This window comes from Diceros bicornis, chromosome 18 (genome assembly GCF_020826845.1).
Source record: "Diceros bicornis minor isolate mBicDic1 chromosome 18, mDicBic1.mat.cur, whole genome shotgun sequence".
NCBI classification, from domain to species: domain Eukaryota; kingdom Metazoa; phylum Chordata; class Mammalia; order Perissodactyla; family Rhinocerotidae; genus Diceros; species Diceros bicornis.
This window is the reverse complement of record NC_080757.1, coordinates 29,138,043-29,158,722: the sequence shown is the minus strand read 5'-3', so window position 1 is coordinate 29,158,722 and position 20,680 is coordinate 29,138,043. Positions and strand designations below refer to the sequence as shown.

The window sequence follows — 20,680 nt, the reverse complement described above, 5'->3', positions numbered from 1 at the left end:
CATCAAAGAAAAAAAGCAGGCCAGAGCTGATATACAATATGATTTCAACTATGCTGAATATATATATATTTTTGTATATTTCTAAAAAATATGAAAATGATATGCACCAAAAAGTACTAGAGGTTAAAAAATAATGGTAGGATTAAGTGGTGGCTTTCTTTTTTAAGCTCTTCTTTATTCTCCAAGTTTTCTATAATAAGGATGTTTCACTTTTATAATCAGGGGAAAAAAGCATTTTTGTTTGAATCTAATGCAACACCAAAAATAAGCTCCCTTTGGGCCGGCCCTGTGGCTTAGCAGTTAAGTGCGGGCGCTCTGCTACTGACGGCCCGGGTTCAGATCCCGGGTGCGGACCGACGCACCCAGGGCTTCTCCGGCCATGCTGAGGCCGCGTCCCACATACAGCAACTAGAAGGATGTGCAACTATGACATACAACTATCTATTGGGGCTTTGGGGAGAAAAAGGGAAAAAAAAGAAGAGGATGGGCGATAGATGTTAGCTCAGAGCCGGTCTTCCTCAGCAAAAAGAGGAGGATTAGCACGGATGTTAGCTCAGGGCTGATCTTCCTCACAAAAAAAATAAATAAATAAGCTCCCTTAAATTGGCTTACTTGTATTTTCATATTAAACACAGGGTACCTTTTGGCAGGCTCCTTCTCTGCATGGCATGGGATGATGTATCAGGCGCCTCAGCAATGCTGGAGGAACCAGCCCCAGTAAATGTAGGCAATCTTTTCTATAGGTAAGACATAAACATGGTAATTGACACGTATGTTAAGCTAAAAAGGCCCGTGCAGCTCAATCATTTCCAAGATTAAGCCTGTGTATCACCAATGGAAGAAGCCACTTGTTTTGCTGATTGAGTGAAACTCATTCAAATGTCACCTCCTCTGAGAAGCCTTCTCACTCCTCTTTGCCTCCGCAGCACTCACTACCTAGCTCTGTGTTATATCACAGCAGTCTTTCTCATTAGGCAGTGAGCTCCTTTGGGGCAGGGACCTTGTCTTTCTTATTCACATTTGGATGCCTAGAAGAGGGCCTGGCATGGTGCCTGGCACTTAGAACCTGCCCAATTAACAGTTTGTTGAGGACTGGCCCCGTGGCTTAGCAGTTAAGTGCGCATGCTCCGCTACTGGCGACCCGGGTTCGGATCCCAGGCGTGCACTGACACGCTGCTTCTCCTGCCATGCTGAGGCTGCGTCCCACATACAGCAACTAGAAGGATGTGCAACTATGACATACAACTATATACCGGGGCTTTAAGGGAAAAAAAGGAGGAGGATTGGCAATAGATGTTAGCTCAGAGCCGGTCTTCCTCAGCAAAAAGAGGAGGATTAGCATGGATGTTAGCTCAGGGCTGATCTTCCTCACAAAAAAAAAAAAAAAAAGTTTGTTGAATGAAAGCATAAAATTCTTTATTTCCCTAATTCAGAGTGAGACCTTTGTGAGTCAAATGCCCCAAGGAGATGACAGTCAATTTTTCATTAAGGGCCAAAAGCAAGTAATCAACCTGCCTATAGAATGGTCGGTTGACAGGTTTTTAATGAGTATACCAAGTCAGGAACTTGTAGTTTTCTTGAGGAGACTACACACATGAAATATGAGGGAGAGAGAGAAGAAGAAGAAAGGGCAGCAGGGGGAGGAGGAGGAGGAGAGGAGAAGACACTATACAATTAAGTGTTTTCATTGCAGACTATTATGTTCAGGAATTCAGAGAAGGTGCAGATCAATCAAAACTCTCAGAGAACTAACCAGAGGAGGCTTTAAGAAGGAAGCAGAACTCGAGCCTCCTTGATCAGGTAGAATATGGTTAGACAGACAGAACAATGCAGGTGAAGGTAGCATCATAAGCTATGACAGTGGTTGGCTCTTTAGAGAAATGGCCAAACATTACCTCTGGGGGAACAAAAGCACACAAAAACCCAGGATCCATCCTACAATATGGACTCGGAGAGGAGCCCCAGGGAACCCTGGAGAGGATCCAGCTTATTTCTTGCTTTCTTTGTAAAACGGATTTTGAGAAATCTTGACACTTTGGATCACTGAGGCCTTTGGGCTGACTCCATGAGTGTGTAATGCAGGGTCGGTATACTTACGAGATCAGTCAATCTTGAAGGGGGAGTTTCAGAGGAAGAAAGAAGGGAATCTAGGCTCTTTGCTCTCTCTCTGACAGTTGTAAATTTATCAGACAACATTTGGATAGATTCTTGACTGTTCCAACACGAGGTAGACCCTGTTTTAACCTGAAATGTGATACTTTCAAGGCAGTCTTTATACTGACTGGCAGCTGAAGAAATTGACCCTGTTGTAGAAAAGAGTGCAGTTAGTGTCCGAATCCTTCACACTATTTAAAAACAAAAACAAAAAACCCCACAAAACCCTATACCACGAATTCTTTAAACTGATAATAACCGAAAAAATCACCGATCTGAGACACAGCTTCTCAAGAGATAAAAAATGACAGTCTCTAAACTTGGCCATCAAAATAAAGGTAGATTATTTGAATCACAGATATATGGAAATAAAGACACCAGAGAGAGGATATTTGATACTGGCTGTACACAGCTGCAGGACTCAGAACTATGTATGTTTAAGCACAAGGTCCTGTTTTAAGTTACAGACTCTGGAGAATCCAATGTTTTTATACTAAATTCAGTAGTTTTTAGAGTAGAAAGTAGGCTTTGCATTTGCATATCTCCACCATTGAAGTCAAAAACTTTATAGCTGCTTAATAACCACCACCACTACGCCCACCTGGCTTCCCATGGGAGCATCCCCTTCAGCTTTTGCACTGTGAGAAAACACCCTTGGGATCTGCTCCTGCAGCCTCGCTTCCAACAGCCAATGGGACAGGGGCTGTTAGTTCCTCTCCCCAAACACTTCTCCCCTGCAGGTTTACCTGGGCTCAGCGGAGTGCTGACACTAGTAGGTGCGTGGTTTATTTTGGGTGTTTTGCATGAGACCTCCTTAAAAGAACCGTCTTGTTCAAAGGAGATACTAGACAGGTCTTGAATATCTGTCAATGATCTAAAGAATTAAAAGCACACAGTAATTGGGAGAAAATGTTAAGAAAAATCAAACAATATATTCCTGAGAGGTACTTTTTTAAGGATGCTCTCAATAAAAATCTTTATTTGACAATAGGCTAGAATTAGAGAATATCTTATATATCTTAAAAAGAATATTACACAATATCTTAAAAGGAGATACTGACTTTAAACATTTTTCAGCAGCTACAAATAACCTATTTCCATAGACAAAAGTATGTTCATGTAGAAAACAGATTTAATTTACCTCAAATATAAACTTAAATTATTATTATTATCACTGCATTTCCTTGATTGTAAGATGCTATTAATTTAGATCACATCATCAGAACAGCTTTTCGGTGAAAGAAGAAACACACTCACATGAAATGTATACGTAAAAAGGGGAAGAATGAAGGCTCTTACAAACAAGGAAATACTATTTCTCTAAAACCAAGACTTTACACAGCATCCTTAGGCAACCCTTTGGTGGCCATACATGTCTTTCTCTTTCAGTTCCATTGGTGACTCCTTTAATGTCTCCTCTTGTTCACCTTCAGTACTGTAAGAGAGAAAGTGAGAAAATTATATGAATCTCATCAGCAGAGTGCACTAACTTGGTACAAGGGACCAGTTTACCAGCCTCTTGTGAGAAGCAGAGGGAAAGGCACTAAGCTCAAAAGTGGAAAGTGTGGGTCTGGTCTTAGCTCTACTACTGACCAGCCACATGTTCTCAGGCATATCTGGGCCTTGCTCTGGACTGCAGCTGCCTCTCCAGAGATTGAAAAAATACTCTCTAAGGGTCAGCTCATCTGAAATCAGCGATGATGCTACATGACAGGGAGAAAGTTTCTGAGGAAATCAATGGAGCACAGGAACTTAGCTGGGGATGGAGTCTGGAGCAAAGGGCACAGCCACAGGGCCTTACCAACTATAAGACAGCTTCCTGGCATGAAGTATTAGGAGAGGTCAAGAGAGGCTTGTGAAAAAAGTTGGCCAGAAAAGAATACCAAAGACAAAATTGACCCATTTCTACTTTAACCAATATTTAGGATTCAATTGCAATACTCCTTCAGCCTGAATCTCTTACAGAAGGTAATAAAGCACAGAACACTTCTGGCCAACCCATGATGGACATAGAGCACGAGCAAAAATTAAACTTTTGTTGTTTTAAGCCACTAAAATCTGGGGGTTGTTTGTTACATAGCATAATCTAGCCTATCCTGACTGATACAGCCACCTACTAACTGTACAACCTTAGGAAAAATACTTAAACTCTCTGAACTCTGCTTTCAAAGTTGCTTTGCTTTGCTTTGCCTATTGGCAAAATGGAAATAACACTACATATCTCAGAGGGTTGTTATATGAATTAAATTTGACCAAAAAAAAAGTACCTGGCATATGGTATCTGCTTAGGAAATACTAGCTATAATTACTATAGATAAGGAAATTGAGACCCAGAGACGGGGAAAGTAAACTGACTGTTATTGTACCAGGCACTTTACATCTACTATTACTTTTTTTAATTAAACTTTTTACTTTGTGATAACTGTCTATCCACATGTAGTTTTAAGAAATACACTTCACCCAGTTTCCCTCAATGGTAACATCTTACAAATCTATGGAACAATATCACAACCGATATGTTGACATTGATATGGTCAAAATACATAACATCACCACCACCAGAAGGATCCCTTATGTTGCCCTTTTATAGCCATGTCTACTTCCCTCCCACTCCCCACCATTTCTGTAACTCCTGGAAACCACTCACTTGTTCTTTATTTCTATAATTTTATCATTTCAAGAATGTTATATAAGTGGAATTATGTAGTAAATAACTTTTTGAGATTGCTTTTTCCACTCAGCATAATTCTCTGAAGATTCACCCAGGCTGTTGCACAGATCAACAGTTCATTCTTTTTTATTGCTGAGTATTCCACGGAACGGATGCACCACAATCTGTTAAATCCTTCGCTTGTTAGCAACATTTAGGTTCTAGTTTTTGGCTATTATGAAAAAAGTTGCTATAAACATTTTTCTAGGTATTTTTGTGTGAAAATAAGTCTTCATTTCTCTGGGATAAATGCCCAGGACTTATACGATTACTTTTAATCCCTATGTCAACATTCTTAGTAAGGATTCTTATCCCTATTTTACAAATGGGGAAACAGAAGAGAGGGGTTGAGAAACTTGACCAACAACACACGGATAGAAAGGCAGAGTCAGGATCTGAATACAGATGATGACTCCTTTTCACGAACCCTCACAATTTTGCTGAACAAGGCCTAACAAAGCCAAGCTGCCCAGAGCTAATTTTTATAACATGGTGGCTAATACATCTGAAGATGAGCAATATATAAATATGGGGCATTACCATTATTTAATATCACTTCTAGGAGTCTGAAACTGTGAATAAAATAATAGCATATACCTTCGTATAGATTGGAATTGAGACCTGGTCAAAATCTCAGCATTCTCTCCAAGGCTTTTTCTCATTTGGAACTTTTCTTCACCTGAAAGAATAAAGTAAATGTATTTTTTTTTACGGAATTTTTGCCAACTCAGATGACTATTTTCATTCCCTAGAATTTCTCTTGGTCTGGTCTAGAATGAGAAGTAATCTGGATAAACAAAGTACTTCCTAATTGGGTTTGGACTGAGTGCTGTAAAAGAGGTTTTTGCTCTGAAAGTTTATTTTCCTTGCTCAGAGGGGAGAACTATATTCTGACACTCAGAATACAATCAAGCCATTTATTGGCCTTTCACTTATAACTGCACAGTTATTTCTGGAGACAAATGTTGTTTTGTCTTTTCAGGAAGGCAAACTGACCTGGTTCCTGTCAACAGACACCAGGGGGCGTTGAAACCAAGAACTGTTTGTTCACTAAAGATTCAAATAGAAAAGACCACTAGCTGGGCTTTCCCAGAGTGCTAACTGTGCCTCTTGGCCATCAAACACCACTTAAAGAGTGGGGGTGGGGGTCTTAAGCACTAAGGAGCTAATTCAACTGTCTTCTGTTCTCCCTGACATGAAGTGTCTGAAGTTACTCCTCCTCAGTTCTCTGTAAGATACTTTGCAGACCTCTGGACAGACAGGGCCAATATCCATTTTCCTTCCCACTAGTGTACTGCTCTGGTTTATAGAGAAGGGGACCGACACAGCAGCCTGCCATGTTGGCAAATGCTCATGATCCCCTTGCCATTCCTTAGGTCCAGGTAGTCTGGTGGGCAACGGGGAGGCCCATGAGAACAGCGCCACCTTTAGCAGGTACCAAGGAGCTCTGAAACCCCACCAGTGGAGAAGTATTGGGGTTCTTCTTCCTGTGACCCTCTTTCAAATACCTAGAAAGTATTAACACCTAGAAAGCATAAACGAATTCCTAATAAGCACAATTTAGAGCTGGAGGGGAACTTAAGAGATTTTAGAGTCTGACCCTCTCCTTTACTTTATTCAAGGGGAGAGTGGGGCCCTGGGGTGAAGTGACCTGCCCAAGGTCACGCAGAAAAAATCAGTGGCAGAACTGGGCTTGGAACCCAGCATGTGTCCAATCACTACCTCTGTTGCATCACCTAGTGTGGAGAGGACGTATATCAGAGCCTTAGGGGGAAAAAGGGAAGGGAAGGGCTGAAAAAAGGAAATAGAGTAGAAATCAGAGGCTTCTTCATGTACTTCAGATGTTTGTATCGAACTAGTCCCAGTTTTCTGACCTGCCTGCCCCACAGCTTCTCTACCCCACTCAACCCTCTTCCAACCACAAGTGAAGTGGCCGTGTGCAAGCCAGGCTCACACAGTAAGTGATCATGGGCAGAGGCTCCACAGAGAGTGGGTGGCCCAAGACCCAGATCTGGGGACTTTTAATACATATTATCCTGAGAATTTAACTGTGCACCTAAAAGCTTACAGCTTCTTAAAAATGCTCCCCAGTGTGACGGGGGCCTGACTCAGATTAGAGATGGAAGCCAGCGTGTGCAGCAGGAGGAAGGGAGTAAGTCCAGAACCCAAGGCTGTCCTACCTGGGTTCAGAATGTTGAGAATGACCATAGACAGTTACATGGCTCGGCAGGTGGATAACTCTGGTTTTATAATAGATGGCTGCATACCTTAAAAGACCAAAAGTGCGTAATTTTTTAAACGTCTTTATCAGAACCAGTGGTTCACCTATATCTTGTCTTGTGCCATACCCCGGCTGCTGATCCAAGGTTAACTTCCCATGTAAAGGAAAGCAGTTGCTGTTACAGAGAATACAAGGCCTCCCGAGGGAAGGATGGTAAGTTGACCCTGCACTATTGGCTGTTATTAATTCTTTGCTAAGAAGCTAAGCAAGCAAAGAAAAATGATGGTGAAACTGCCTTTTGGGGTAGAGAAGGACATGGACACCTAGTTCTAGTTTTTGTTGTGTCAATAACTAGCTGTGTGGCCTGGGAAAATCCCTCAGGTCAGCTCAGCAAAGATAACGGAACACCTGCTATGTGCCACAAAGGAGCCTGAGATCTCATTTTCACTAGAGAAAATCAGACAAAAACCAGAAGCAACTACTACGACACCTGCTCCAAGAACACAAGGGGAGGTATAAATAACATGATGTGTGGGTGTCATGAGGCTGGTGAGGGGCAGGAGGTTCATTCTAACGAGGGAAATCACTGAGCCCAAGTTTTCTCATCTGTACGATGAAAGGCCTGGAGGAGGTTCTCTCTAAGAACGGGTCAAGCTCTAAACATCTGAGATCCAACAGAAAGTGAAGGCAAGTGATTCTCAAAGTAATCTGCCCTAAGGGCTTATTACCAGAGGCTTGAGGTTGGGCAAATGCATCTTGCATTCCTTCGAAGTCGTCTTCTATGGGACTTGAGGTCTACAAAAGGACGAAAGAGCAAAGAAAGGAGGTTCACTGGAGGCAGACATATCATCAAAAGGTCAAGAGAGGACTTCTTGATGTTCTTAAACCTTGAAAATCTTCATAAGGTTCCCGTATCTTTTATAGAAAAAAGACAAACCTGCTTTGCAGACATAAAGTACTGATTTGTACTATATCTTTCTCCTCAACAAGCCCTCCCCCACCTCCCACTATAAGGAGGAATTAATTATGTGACTTCTCCCTTCTTTATGTCGTCATCCCCTCCTCACCCCAACCTTGCAACAAAGATGTTTTGATTCCTAGGAACTTTATCAGAAGAGCCAGAGGGCCGGCCCTGTGGCTTAGCGGTTAAGTGCGCACGCTCCGCTGCTGGCGGCCTGGGTTCACATCCCAGGCGCGCACCGACGCACTACTTCTCCGGCCACGCTGAGGCCTCGTCCCAAATACAGCAACTAGAAGGATGTGCAGCTATGACATACAATTATCTACTGGGGCTTTGGTGGAAATATAAATAAATAAATAAAATTGTAAAAAAAAAAAGAAGAGCCAGAGAAGGTTGGAAAAACGGCCCAGACTGCAAAACTACTCTATGGGGTGAGGAGTCAGAACACTGGTTCCTTTGAGGGGAGACAGAGACTGAGAGGAAGCACCCGGAAGTGTTTTGGGGACCGGTAATGTTCTGTTTCTTGATCTGGGTGTTGGTCACATGAGTGTGTTCAGTTTGTGAAAGTTCATGAGCTGTACAATTAAGATCCATGTACTTTTCTCTACGTTATACTTTTTATATATATGTATATATTATATGTATGTACATATATACACTTTGTATCTTTTTATTAATGATTTTGTTAATGTCCCAGTCTGCTCACAGTAAAATCAAGAATGTTTAAAGGATTAATAATGGAAAACTGGTCTGATTGAGTTTTCAAAAGTACAAACAAGTGGAAATTATGCTTTTTGATGCATCACTGAATTCTTCTTGTCAGTCAAATGTTGTGACTGACATATACAATCCTCCCTTTCCTCCACTCCACCTTCCATATGGGTAAAAGATCCCAAAAAGGTGGCAGGTTAAGGGGTAGGTGAGGTAGAAATTATGTAAGTAAATAAGAAACTCCAATGAGTTTCATTTTATACATGAAAATACTCTGTACAAATAGGTTCTTGCAAAAGCTAGGCAGATCTTAGAGAAAGCCCCATGTACTAGACAGCCTCATATTCACTACTGAACCCATGCCTCCATTCCTGGCTTTCCTACCACTAAAGCTTGGCAGGTCAAGGACTAATTCCTTACATCTGCGGATCGCCAGTTCTTCTTCACAAAGAGGAATAATAGCAGGCCGCCTTCTCTTCCCCACAGGAAGGATATGTGATTTAGATACTATGAAGAAAAGTGTTTTTGAAAAAAACTACAAAGTACTATACAAATGCAGGAACCACAACTTTGAGAGAAATTGCTTATAACCTTCCATTCTCAAAAATCTTATTTTTCAGATGTTTTTTCAAAACATGAAAACACTGATAAGTTGACATTATATACTTTTAGGTGTCAGCTATTTTTCTCAATAAAAATAATTTAAAAGGAATAAGGCAATGGAGAAAGCTGAAAATGCACTTTATTTATAAACTATAAATTTTACCTCTAGAGCTAAGTTTTCTTGAGCAGTCGAAGAGTAAAAATATTCATGGTCTGGAGTTAAAAATTCATCTGTTATATCCTCAGAAGACTCTGGTGAACAAGTTGATTGCATGGACTGATCCTATTAATAATGTAGGAAATTACTTTTAAGTTGGCGTTCATTGTAAACAAATCCCTTTATAGTTGGAGGCAGTGTTAATAACGGGGTTATCTAAAATTACCCAGCAGTAATGTAAACTGGTGCAGCCACTATGGAAAACAGTATGGAGATTTCTCAAAAAATTAAAAATAGAAACACCATATGATCCAGCTATCCCACGACTCGATATTTATCCAAAGAACATGAAATCAACAATACAAAGAGATTTATGCACCCCTATGTTCACTGCAGCATTATTCACAACAGCCAAGACAATCCAAGTGCCCATCAACTGATGAATGGATAAAGAAATGTGGTATACATACACAATAGCATACTACTCAGTCATAAAAAGAAACAAAATCGTGCCATCTGCAACAACATGGATGGACCTTAAGGGTATTATGTTAAGCGAAATAAGCCAGACAGAGAAAGCCAAATACTGTATGATTTCACTCATATGTGGAAGATAAACAAACATATGGATAAGGAGAACAGATTAGTGGTTACCAGAGGGGAAAGCGGTGGGAGGGAGGGCGAAAGGGGTAAAGGGGCACACAGATATGGTGAGGGATAAAAACTAAACTATTGGGGGGGCCGGCCCAGTGGCGCAAGTGGTTAAGTGTGCGCGCTCCGCTGCGGCGGCCCGGGGTTTGCCGGTTTGGATCCCGGGCGTGCACCAACGCACCGCTTGGCAAGCCATGCTGTGGCAGCGTCCCATATAAAGTGGAGGAAGATGGGCACGGATGTTAGCCCAGGGCCAGTCTTCCTCAGCAAAAAAAAAAAGGAGGATTGGCAGATGTTAGCACAGGGCTGATCTTCCTCACACACACACACAAAAAACTAAACTATTGGGGATGAGCAAGATGCAGTCTATACAGAAACTGATATATAATAATGTATACCTGAAATTACACAATGTTATAAACCAATATGACCTTAATAAAATAATTCAAAAAAACCCAAAAAACCTCCAAATAAATAAAATTACCCAGCAGTCAGGGTAACGCTCTCTCAGCTGGCCCTTCCTGCCTGCTTGCACCTCTGCCTCTGCCCTCCCCTTCCTCACAGGGAGCTGAGAACCCCTTGGAGCAAGTGTGGTGCACGACAATCCTGAGTCTCAGCATCCTCATCTTCACAACGAAGTGGGGGAGGTTAGGTGACCTCTCTGCTCTAAACTTCCCAGAAAGAAGAAAGGTCCTGGACCACTAAAGCTGGGGACTGAATTTAAACACCCTGATCCTCAAGGCCACAGACACAGTCCATATGTTGGCATCATCTTCCAGATGAGGCTGAGGCTGCTCAGAACTGGGGGTCCCTCAGGTATTTCAGTTTAAAGGCAAGTGAAGGAGCATGATTTTAAAAATAGCAATGCAATCTAAATAATAAAAGTAAAATTAAAAATTTTAAAGTAACAGTTATTTCTTCAGCATCTCCATTCCACCCCTTCCTTTTCTGTTTATTTCTACATTCAAGCCCTGATCACCACATGGTCAGACAATTGGCTCCTTTCCTCACCTTCAATCATCCCTTTGCAGAGGTTTGTGGCTTATTTCCTTGGAAACTGCTCTTGTCACATGCTTCCTCTTCTGCGCACCTAGCAGCTGCTTTCCTTCACCTCTCATATCACACTGAAGTTTAAGACAAGCCTGGCCTCCCACACCTTCCCAACTTCCCTGACAGACCTGCTTCTCCAGCCAAGCCGGTATGCTTATGTGGCAGGTCCTTCCAGCCCTCACGTGAGAGAAAGAATTAATTGTCCTGTGAGTGGTTTGTGTGCTATAATTAAATACAATAGTATGTTCTTCGAAAGACCTCAAATGTTATCACAATTGTATTTGTACATTGTTTCATTCTCAATTACTATTTATATTCTTTACATGATTATGGCCCCATGTCAATGACGATAAAAAACAGTGTGGTTCCTTTAGTCTGGCTGGATTATGGCCCAACCACATGCTTCAAGAATGCGTTAAACTCCTGAAGCAAGGCTGTAACCTCAATGCAAATACTAGCAAATGACTGGACCCCACAGATCCTGCTGAGGGACAGTTGTCAGGCATGAACACACTCCTTCTACTGGGTTGAAAGCTGAATTTGGGTCTTTGAGAACATTCCAAGTGAAGGCACTCTCATACAAACCTGGCTTTGTTTTTCCTACTCCCATCTGACCTCAGTTACAGGCTTTTGGTATTCGACTTCACACTGTGCTTTAAGAGTTGGTCTTGTTTACCCAACCAGAAAGAAAGCTCAAGGTCAGAGCTGAACCTGACACTTATCTGTGTTTTCCCCAAGCTCCAAGATACATAACGCTTTGAGTTGAACTGACTCAAAAAGTATTAGGCAGGGAGGAAAGGCTTCTTCATTCATGTCAGAAACCTGAGGGCATACGCTCCAACAAAAAAGGAACTACTACAGAAATTATTTCAATGTCATAACACTCAGTTCTACTTTATTAGGTCCTTGGGCTCATCTTGGCTCTCCAGGCCATATTACTTACGCTGTAAGATTTCTCAATGACCACAGATGCGTCAGAACTTGCTTGAAGGACTTCACTATGCTCTGGCTGCTCATTTTTTCTGGGGGACAGGTGCCTGATACCTAATGATTATAACACAACCAGGGCCAAAGTCATTCAGTGATACTCAGATGGCATGGAAGTGGCAAAGGGCAATGTAAGAGAAGAGATGCAGGCATATTCTGCCAAGGGTGGCCATGTCTCATGTCAGGTTCAGTCTAGAGAGTGGAGACTGTTAGTTTAGCCTCACCCTAGGACACAGCCCTGCTTCATCTATCCTTTTGTCTACCCATTCAAAAGTGATGCTTGACAAGGAACAGATTCTAAATACCAAAAAAAAACCCAAGCCAATATGACCTCAATAAAATAATTTAAAAAAAACGAAGCCAATAGATTTTCTACCTAAGATAACTAATAATTTTAGATGTACCTTTCTTTAACTTGCAAACAACTGTGAAATGATATCCTACACCCTAATTGTAAGCAAATTACCAGGTGGAAATACACAGCCTTCAGTTTTAACTTGAAAATCTATAAAAATCGTAACAGTAAATGTCATTTGTCTCTAGGTTCCTCTGGCATAGACTTTCCGGGAGCCAGTGGAATTTTTGTGGCTTAAAATGTAATGCAAAGAAATGGGCAGTAGACAGCAGTAGTCCATCAATGCCCTCAGGTAAAAGGTTCCATTCCTTGCCAGGTTAAATCCAGGACCAGGGTCAGTGCATGGAGATTATTTTACTTCCTTTGGCCAAAGGGGACTGCTCCAGTAATAGAAAAACTCATGAATCTCTGGATTTCTTTACCTGCGGGAAAGACAGTGGGATCAAAGGGGTATGCTGCTTTCCCCTGGAATTCAAGGTTCCCAGATAGAAAAGAAGACCAAGCAAAGGAAATATTCCAGGAGGTTTACTTATTTTTGAGAGCTGATAACTTGATAGAGCTCATCTATCTCTATTCTTCCAACTGAACTTACCGGTGAAGCTTCGAGGCCCAGACTGTCTGCCATGCTGGTCACTGTCATGGTCACTGTTGTCTGTTTTGTTACACTTGCCATTTCCTCCTGGCTCATCATTCTTCCTGGGATATTCTAGAGCTCGCTGCCAATCCACATTCTCAGGGTCCCTAATGGGGGGCTGCAGCAAGGGATCAGACTCATTTTCAGCCTCATTCTCTAAAGTCAAACTATTTTGAGGATGCCAAGGAGGTACTGCCAGCTGCCCAGTAGCTGCTTTCTCTGCCATTTCTTTCACCTCCGCTGGATATAAGAGAAAGCAGGACTGTGAACACTGGAAACAAAAGTTTTTGATTTTTAAAGAGCTACATAATACTTTTATAGCTCATATTGGCACAATAATTGGCACAATAATTGGCCTTTTAGAATTGTATCATCCTTAGCTTGCCCTGTTTGGCTTCAATGGGAGGAGAGAAGAGAAATGATAACAGAGTGAGGAAAGGGCAGAATTTCAGTTAGTTATAGCCCTTGTTGAATTCCAGAGTGGAAGGCAGCAGAACACTTGTACATGGACCTTCTTGCTATGAAGATTTTACAAGAAAATGACATCTGAGGCCCCCAGTCTGCAGAGACTAATGGAAAGGATTCTATTTGAGTTTGTCTAGCCTTTCTAGATCACACTAAGCTCATATGCCAGGAGTGTGTATATATGTGAATGTTTTCATTCCAAATGTTTTATACTTTTGCTAATATCACTTAGTATTTAAAAAAATAGATACTATATCCTTTTGAGTTTACAAGATAAAACTTTATACAAAAGGATAATGCCCACAGGATATGTGAAAGTGATATTGCATGCTCTCTATTTTAATAATGTTATATACTAAATATCTATATCATGTATTTTTACTACACTTGTTATATAATATACATTAATATATATAATACAAATATTTCCTATATAGTCTAGAAATGAAAAGAGCATTTCTCTTCTGCAGTTTGTAATCAGAAAGGCCTTGCTTTTAAAATGGAATGATCTAACGTGGGAGAACAGTGCGATACAAGCTGTGTACTTAGAGGTAACAACCAGGTTAGAAATACATTTTAAATTTCATTTTGTCCAACAGAACCCATGATTTTATACTCACTTTTCCATTTTAAGTGTACCTCTCCATCATCTTCATTTCTTGACTTTGCATTACAGATTTCAGAAGACACAGATATCATACTGATCCTAAATTGCATAGGTTTTTGGGGGATGAGAGGAGCAGGGTGAACACAAACACATCAGTTTGCTCAAGTTCTTGACACAATCCAGAGCCCACTAGCCCACCCAGAGGACTGTCCCCTATTCTCTGAGCCTGGGGTTGCCCTGACTCCTGCCCACCACCAGAGAGCGCCAGACTCGCTAAGGTTCAGCCCACAAGACTCACCTAGAACCCCGGCCAGGGCTGGATGACACAGGAGGTCCCTTTGGGTGGCTTGACACGGTGAAGAGTACACTATTTAGCTGTGTCACTTTGGCTTGGGCACTGGACTCTATAAGCCTTCCCTGGCTAAGAAATGAAAGGAATGGGTTAGAAGATCTCTAAGGCTTTTTTCAGTTTCCAAGTTCAGATTTCATGATTCTAAAAGTGCTTTTGGAAAAATTTCAGAGGTAGAATAAACCCACAATTGAAAGGAAGTTTTCTTCACCAGGCAGAATTCTGGTCCTTGGGCTGACGCAAAGCACCCCCACAATGCCACAGAACATAGGTAACGATTCAGTAACTGTTTCTGCCCTTCGATCAGAATTCTCTGGTAACAGGCCCACCTGCATACCAGCGATAGTACAATAACTAACATTTGTAAGATGGTTTTAAGGCACCACGGATTCTGAAGAACATTCACGGATCTTCAGCCTAGTTTCATTGAGTTGTAGGCCCTGACCTGCCACTAGCTAGCTGTTGGACTTTAGCTAACTTCAATCTCTCTGAGGCAAGGTTTTCTCAGCTGCAAAACAAGGGAGTCTCTTTTCCTCTAAATATCCCATGATTATATATATTTTATCATCTATTAAACTAACTCTTTGAAAATGTGTGATCTGTAGCATATATATGAATTCCCTGTTATCCAGAAGGCCCTACTCTCCTGCTGGACCAGAGAGCAGAGAGACTGCTGAATTGGAAATGTCAGATCTGATCAGCTTCTTCTAAAAGCAATTTGGCAACAGCTATCAGGAATCTTTAAAATGTTTGAACCCTCTGACCTAGTAACTCTGCTTCTGGTAATCTATCAAGGACATAATCCAAAATGCATAAAAAGCTTTATTTTTTTTTAATTTTCTTTTTTATTGTGAAATTTTTGTTGTACATTATTCTTTGTCAGAAGAAGCAGCTTTACTGACAAGTCACTGTGGCCCTATTCATAACAGAAAAAAGAATAAAACAACCTAAAATTTAACAATGAAGGAAATCCAACAATTTCAAAATAAATTTACAGGGTGTTCTTTAATAACATGGGATAGTGCTCATGTTCTAATGTAAAGTGAAAAAATCAGAATATAAAATTGTCTTTACATATATAATTATAAATTAATTTTTTTAAAGCATACAAAAAGACTAGGTGGATTGGTAGCAAAATGTTAAACTTTTCCTTGGTCTGTTTTTTGTTCTTTTGGGGGAAGAGGGTGGAGCTGGGCAGGGGCAGCCACAACTATGGCTTTTGCTTTGTCATCTAATGGCATACTATCACCCCATCTGCCTCTATCAGTGATGTGAGTGCTCAACCCTCTGATGCCAGTGAGGTAGTCCTTCAATAATTCCCTGCAGGGCCGGCCCGGTGACATAGTGGTTAAGTTCACATGCTCTGCTTCGGCGGCCCGGGGTTTCACAGGTTCGGATCCCAGGTGCAGACCTACGCACTGCTTGTCAAGCCATACTGTGGTGGCGTCCCATATACAAAAAACCAAGTAAGATGGGCACAGATGTTAGCTCAGGGCTGATCTTCCTCAGCAAAAAGAGGGAGAATGGTAAGGGATGTTAGCTCAGAGGCAGTCTTCCTCACAAAAAAAAAAAAAAAAAAAAACTAAAAAAAAAAGTAATTCCCTTCAAAAAGGTAAAATACACTAATCTAAAATGTCTGGGCATTTTCCTTGACTCTCCCTTAATGGACATATTTACCAACACGAAAGGAACAGCAAACTCTTGTCATTAACCTCAGTCACCACTTGGAGGAGAGAACAAAAAATTTTCTTCCAGGAGAACTGACTCCAAAGCTGTGGATTAATGCTGCCATTTAACCACAGAAAAACAAAACTAAAATTGATACACTAGCCTATCTTGAAAAACATTTATTGCTCCTTTAACAATTCCCCCTATGCAAAATCAAAGTTGTTTGACCTAAGTTCTTAAAAACCTAGTGTACACATATGCTCTCCTTCCAGTGATTTGTGCTGAAGCCAACTCATTTCGTTGATCTGGCTGGAAATCAGAGGCCGAGGATAATAGTGATATTGCTCAACCCCCTCCTTCTGGCCCCCAGAGCCAGTGATGCTTATTTTGAACATTTGTTTCTGAATAGTTTGGTTTCTGAGCTCTGGAAAATGAAATACCTGACTTTTTGTGTGTGTGTGTGAGGAAGATTAGCCCTGAGCTAACATCCGTTGCCAATCCTCCTCTTTTTGTTGAGGAAGATTGGCCCTGGGCTAACATCCATGCCCATCTTCCTCTGCTTTATATGTGGGATGCCTGCCACAGCATGGCTCGATAAGCGGTGTGTAGGTCTGCGGCCGGGATCCGAACCTGCAAACCCCGGGTCACCGAAGCAAAGCATACAAACTTAACCACTACGCCACTGGGCTGGCCCCCTTTTATTTAATAAGAAAAACAATCTGGGCAGTTTTGGAAAGGCAAGATGCTTTGCTTTTGACAACTGATGCGTTCTGTTTAACCTGCCAGCCACTTGACCTTTGACGTCTCCAAGAAGTTTCCATTACACCGCTCTTTTTGCTCACTTAACAGAACTTGCCAAGATCTGTTTCTGTGTTATTATTCTTCATTTCTCACAACCTCTTTGTCTCTAGACATATGAAGATTATTAAGTGGTTTCAGGGTCACATGGGAGTCTACAGGCATGGTGACACAAAAAACAATAAAATGTTAACCCACCTGCTGGTATTTTGGTTCCTGTTTCTTGCCAAACTGTCCTTCACTCCTTGAGGGGGCTGAACTTGTTCACCTGTGCTCTGTTTTCCAGGGCCACAAAGAGTTGGCAGCTTAAAAGGCAGTAAACATATTTTAGTGCTTTGAAGGAATTCCTCTTCTCTTTATTCTCACATTCTATTTTTACAGCCATTCTTGGTAAATATGTAGAAATAACCCCACCTACAAAGATGATTTCCCTTGCATGTTTCATATCTAGTAACTTATTTCTGAGCTGGAGGCCTTTTACGTAGAAATGTTGGCCCCTAGGAACCCAGTCCAGACAGGGCGCAAGTGGAAGAATGAGCTGATAAAACAGATATCAAAAATTCAAAAACTTTACCCTATATTATTATTAAGGCCCCAAGCCCTGGGTTCTAGTCTAATCCTTAACTCAGACTAACCTAAGCGAGTCTTGTGCTTCAGTTTCCTCATCCATACAACAGGGACAATAATATCTGCCTGCATCCACCAGTGGGGATGCTATGAAAATAAAGCAATAAAATAAAGACTATAATAGCTTGGAAACAATATAAATAAAATAAATTAAAGCCTATACCCTTTATCCAAAAGAGTGACTTTTAGATCTGCTTATTCCAGTTTTAACAAACTTAATTATATTTCCTAACCTACAGCAAATTAAGGTAAAAAATGTGGGGTTTGGGGATGGCAGCAAGATGCCTAAAAGTGAGAGGATGCATAAAAATGATCACAAGTTCCCTGAAGTGTGAGCTCAAAGGCCTCTGCCTGGAGGCGAAGACTCCTCAGCAGGGGCTGAAGGCAGCATTGTATCATGCAGCACTCACAATAATAGATGTCCAGAAAAATGTCCGGGTCACCAAGGGAAGGTTAGAATATATTTAAATATATTCAAAATAGGTATTTAGAATAACGAGAAGTTTGTAATGTTTTCACTCAGTATGATTAAAAATTTAAAAACTGAGGAATCAGGGGCCGGCCCTGTGGCTTAGCAGTTAAGCGCGTGCGCTCCACTACTGGCAGCTCAGGTTCAGATCCCGGGCGCGCACTGACACACCGCTTCTCCGGCCATGCTGTGGCTGCGTCCCACATACAGCAACTAGAAGGATGTGTAACTATGACATACAACTATCTACTGGGGCTTTGGGGGAAAAAAAAAAAAGGGAGGAGGACTGACAATACATGTTAGCTCAGAGCCGGTCTTCCTCAGCAAAACGAGGAGGATTAGCATGGATGTTAGCTCAGGGCTGATCTTCCTCACAAAAAAAATAAAAAATAAAAACTGAGGAATTAAAGGAATGAAATTCAATTGTCTGAAAAATTCACTTAGGTGAAAATGCCTTATTTCTTGATTATGCTAGAAAACCAGGGTGGATTTTTTTTTTTTTTATAATTTTATTTATTTTTCCCCCAAAGCCCCAGTAGACAGTTGTATGTCATAGTTGCACATTTTTCTAGCTGCTGTATGTGGGACACAGCCTCAGCATGGCTGGAGAAGCAGTGCGTCTGTGTGTGCCCGGGATCCGAACCCGGGCCGCCTGCATCGGAGCGCACGCACTTAACCACTAAGCCACGGGGCTGGCCCAGGGTGGATTTTTAAAGAAAAATTAAATATGGTATAATTGTTATACAAAGTCAGATGTACTAGTAGATGGTTTCCCACGATGGCTGCCATCAACTCCTTCCATCCCTGTCCACGGCCACTCGAGTGCTGGAGTCTATTTCCCTCCCCTTGAATATGGGCTGGCCTTGTGACTTTGACCAACAGAAAGCCACAGAAGTGACATTACCCTAAGGCTGGGACTAGTTTTTAAGAGGCCTGGCAGCTTCAGCTTTCACTTCGGAAGCCAGCTGCCACGCTGTAGAGAAGTTTGGATGAGACTTTAGTGAATGATAAGAAGCCAATTGCAGAGAGAGGCCACCTGGAGGAGCCCAAGGCAGCAGACACATAAGTAAAGCCTTCTTGGGCCTTCTTGCCCAGCCCAGTCTCCAGCTGAATGCAGTGGAAACAGTGATCCCAGCCTGTGCCACATGGAGTGGAAGAATCACCCAGGTAAGCCCTGTTATATTCCTGACCCACAGAATTGTGAGAAATAATAAACCGTTGTTATTTTAAACCACTAAGTATGGGGGATTTTTTGTTGTTGTTGTTACATAGCAACAGATAACCAACACATAATATACAAGAAAAGTTATTTCTAATAGTTTTCTAGCAAATTTTAATTTTCAATAGAAACAGAAATATCCGAGTCTAAGTAAATTCTTTGTGCCTTCTCTTTATACAAAAACAAATGCCAATGCTTTTCCAAATGTTCTAAGTGAGGACTGAAGGCTCACTGAAATTCAGCAGGGCACAGTGAAAGGACACTACATCAGGACTTCAGAAACTTGCCCCTAACCAGCTGTGGACCTTGGCAAGGGGTGGGGGTGGTGGGAGCTGTCTGCCCTGTGCAGGCAATAAGGGGGTACACTGTAGGTGGACAATTTTAAAACAGTAATAAAACCCATTAAAAGCTGGCCTGCTGAGCCAGCCCCGTGGCTTGGCGGTTAAGTGCGCGCGCTTCGCTGCTGGCGGCCCGGGGTTCAGATCCTGGGCGCGCACCGATGCACCGCTTCTCCAGCCATGCTGAGGCCGCGTCCCACATACAGCAACTAGAAGGATGTGCAACTATGACATACAACTATCTACTTTGGGGAAAAATAAATAAATAAAATTAAAAAAGCATTTATTAAAAAATAAATAAATAAAATAAAATAAAAGCTGGACTGCTTTTCATCACCACGAGCCAGCAATTCAAAATAACTTCAGTAATAAAATCCTCCTTCCAGTGGGGCTGACCTCTCCTACTCCACCTCCATCCTGGTAACACCAATGATGTTTAAGTTTAAGTCACTGAGCTTGAGCTTCACACTCTGCAAAATGATCGAGCTGATCCATCTTTAAAATGCTATGATTCAAGAGACAGCTAGCTCTATGTGTGTACTTGTTCAAGTTCATTTATTTATTCACTCCCTCGGTGACCATTTATCAAGTACCTTCTAGTTGCTAGGAACCTTGCTAGGGGTTAGGACACAGAATGAACAAGACCTAGGCCCTGTCTTTTTAAGGAGCTCAGGGAGGAGCCACTCTGCAACTTCACTAAGCCTCAAGCTAAACATCCAAGGGCAGCTCCCATGGTGTCTTCTCACCTCCTCTAAGGCTCCTTCTTTGACCACCAGGTCCCTCTGTCCTCAACTGGTATTTAAGCTATGCATAGGTAGAGCTTGTGGTTCATTCACCATCATATCCCACAGTCTAATATTCAGTCTCTGGCTCTATAAATGTTTGTTGAATGAGCGAATGAATGAATAAGCAATTTAGAATGGGGATTAATACCTGCCCAAGATAC

General features: G+C 41.7%; 1 protein-coding gene across 8 annotated transcripts in view; it reads right to left on the bottom strand.

Moving 5' to 3' along the window:
* The window catches only part of TEX14 (testis expressed 14, intercellular bridge forming factor), a 129,282-nt gene that overhangs the window by 13,064 nt on the left and 95,538 nt on the right, over window positions 1-20,680 (bottom strand). For 7 of the 8 annotated variants that reach the window (XM_058560561.1, XM_058560556.1, XM_058560558.1 and 4 more), the window contains 12 exons: window positions 17,280-17,386; window positions 14,565-14,687; window positions 14,280-14,365; window positions 13,153-13,434; window positions 12,162-12,262; window positions 9,524-9,643; window positions 7,814-7,880; window positions 5,462-5,543; window positions 3,527-3,589; window positions 2,901-3,028; window positions 2,098-2,303; window positions 641-737 (listed from right to left, as the gene is read on the bottom strand). In XM_058560561.1, the coding sequence (XP_058416544.1) occupies window positions 641-737; window positions 2,098-2,303; window positions 2,901-3,028; window positions 3,527-3,589; window positions 5,462-5,543; window positions 7,814-7,880; window positions 9,524-9,643; window positions 12,162-12,262; window positions 13,153-13,434; window positions 14,280-14,365; window positions 14,565-14,687; window positions 17,280-17,386 (1,462 nt within the window). The remainder of the gene's footprint in view (window positions 1-640; window positions 738-2,097; window positions 2,304-2,900; window positions 3,029-3,526; window positions 3,590-5,461; window positions 5,544-7,813; window positions 7,881-9,523; window positions 9,644-12,161; window positions 12,263-13,152; window positions 13,435-14,279; window positions 14,366-14,564; window positions 14,688-17,279; window positions 17,387-20,680) is intronic. The other variant, XM_058560563.1, reaches the window with a different exon arrangement.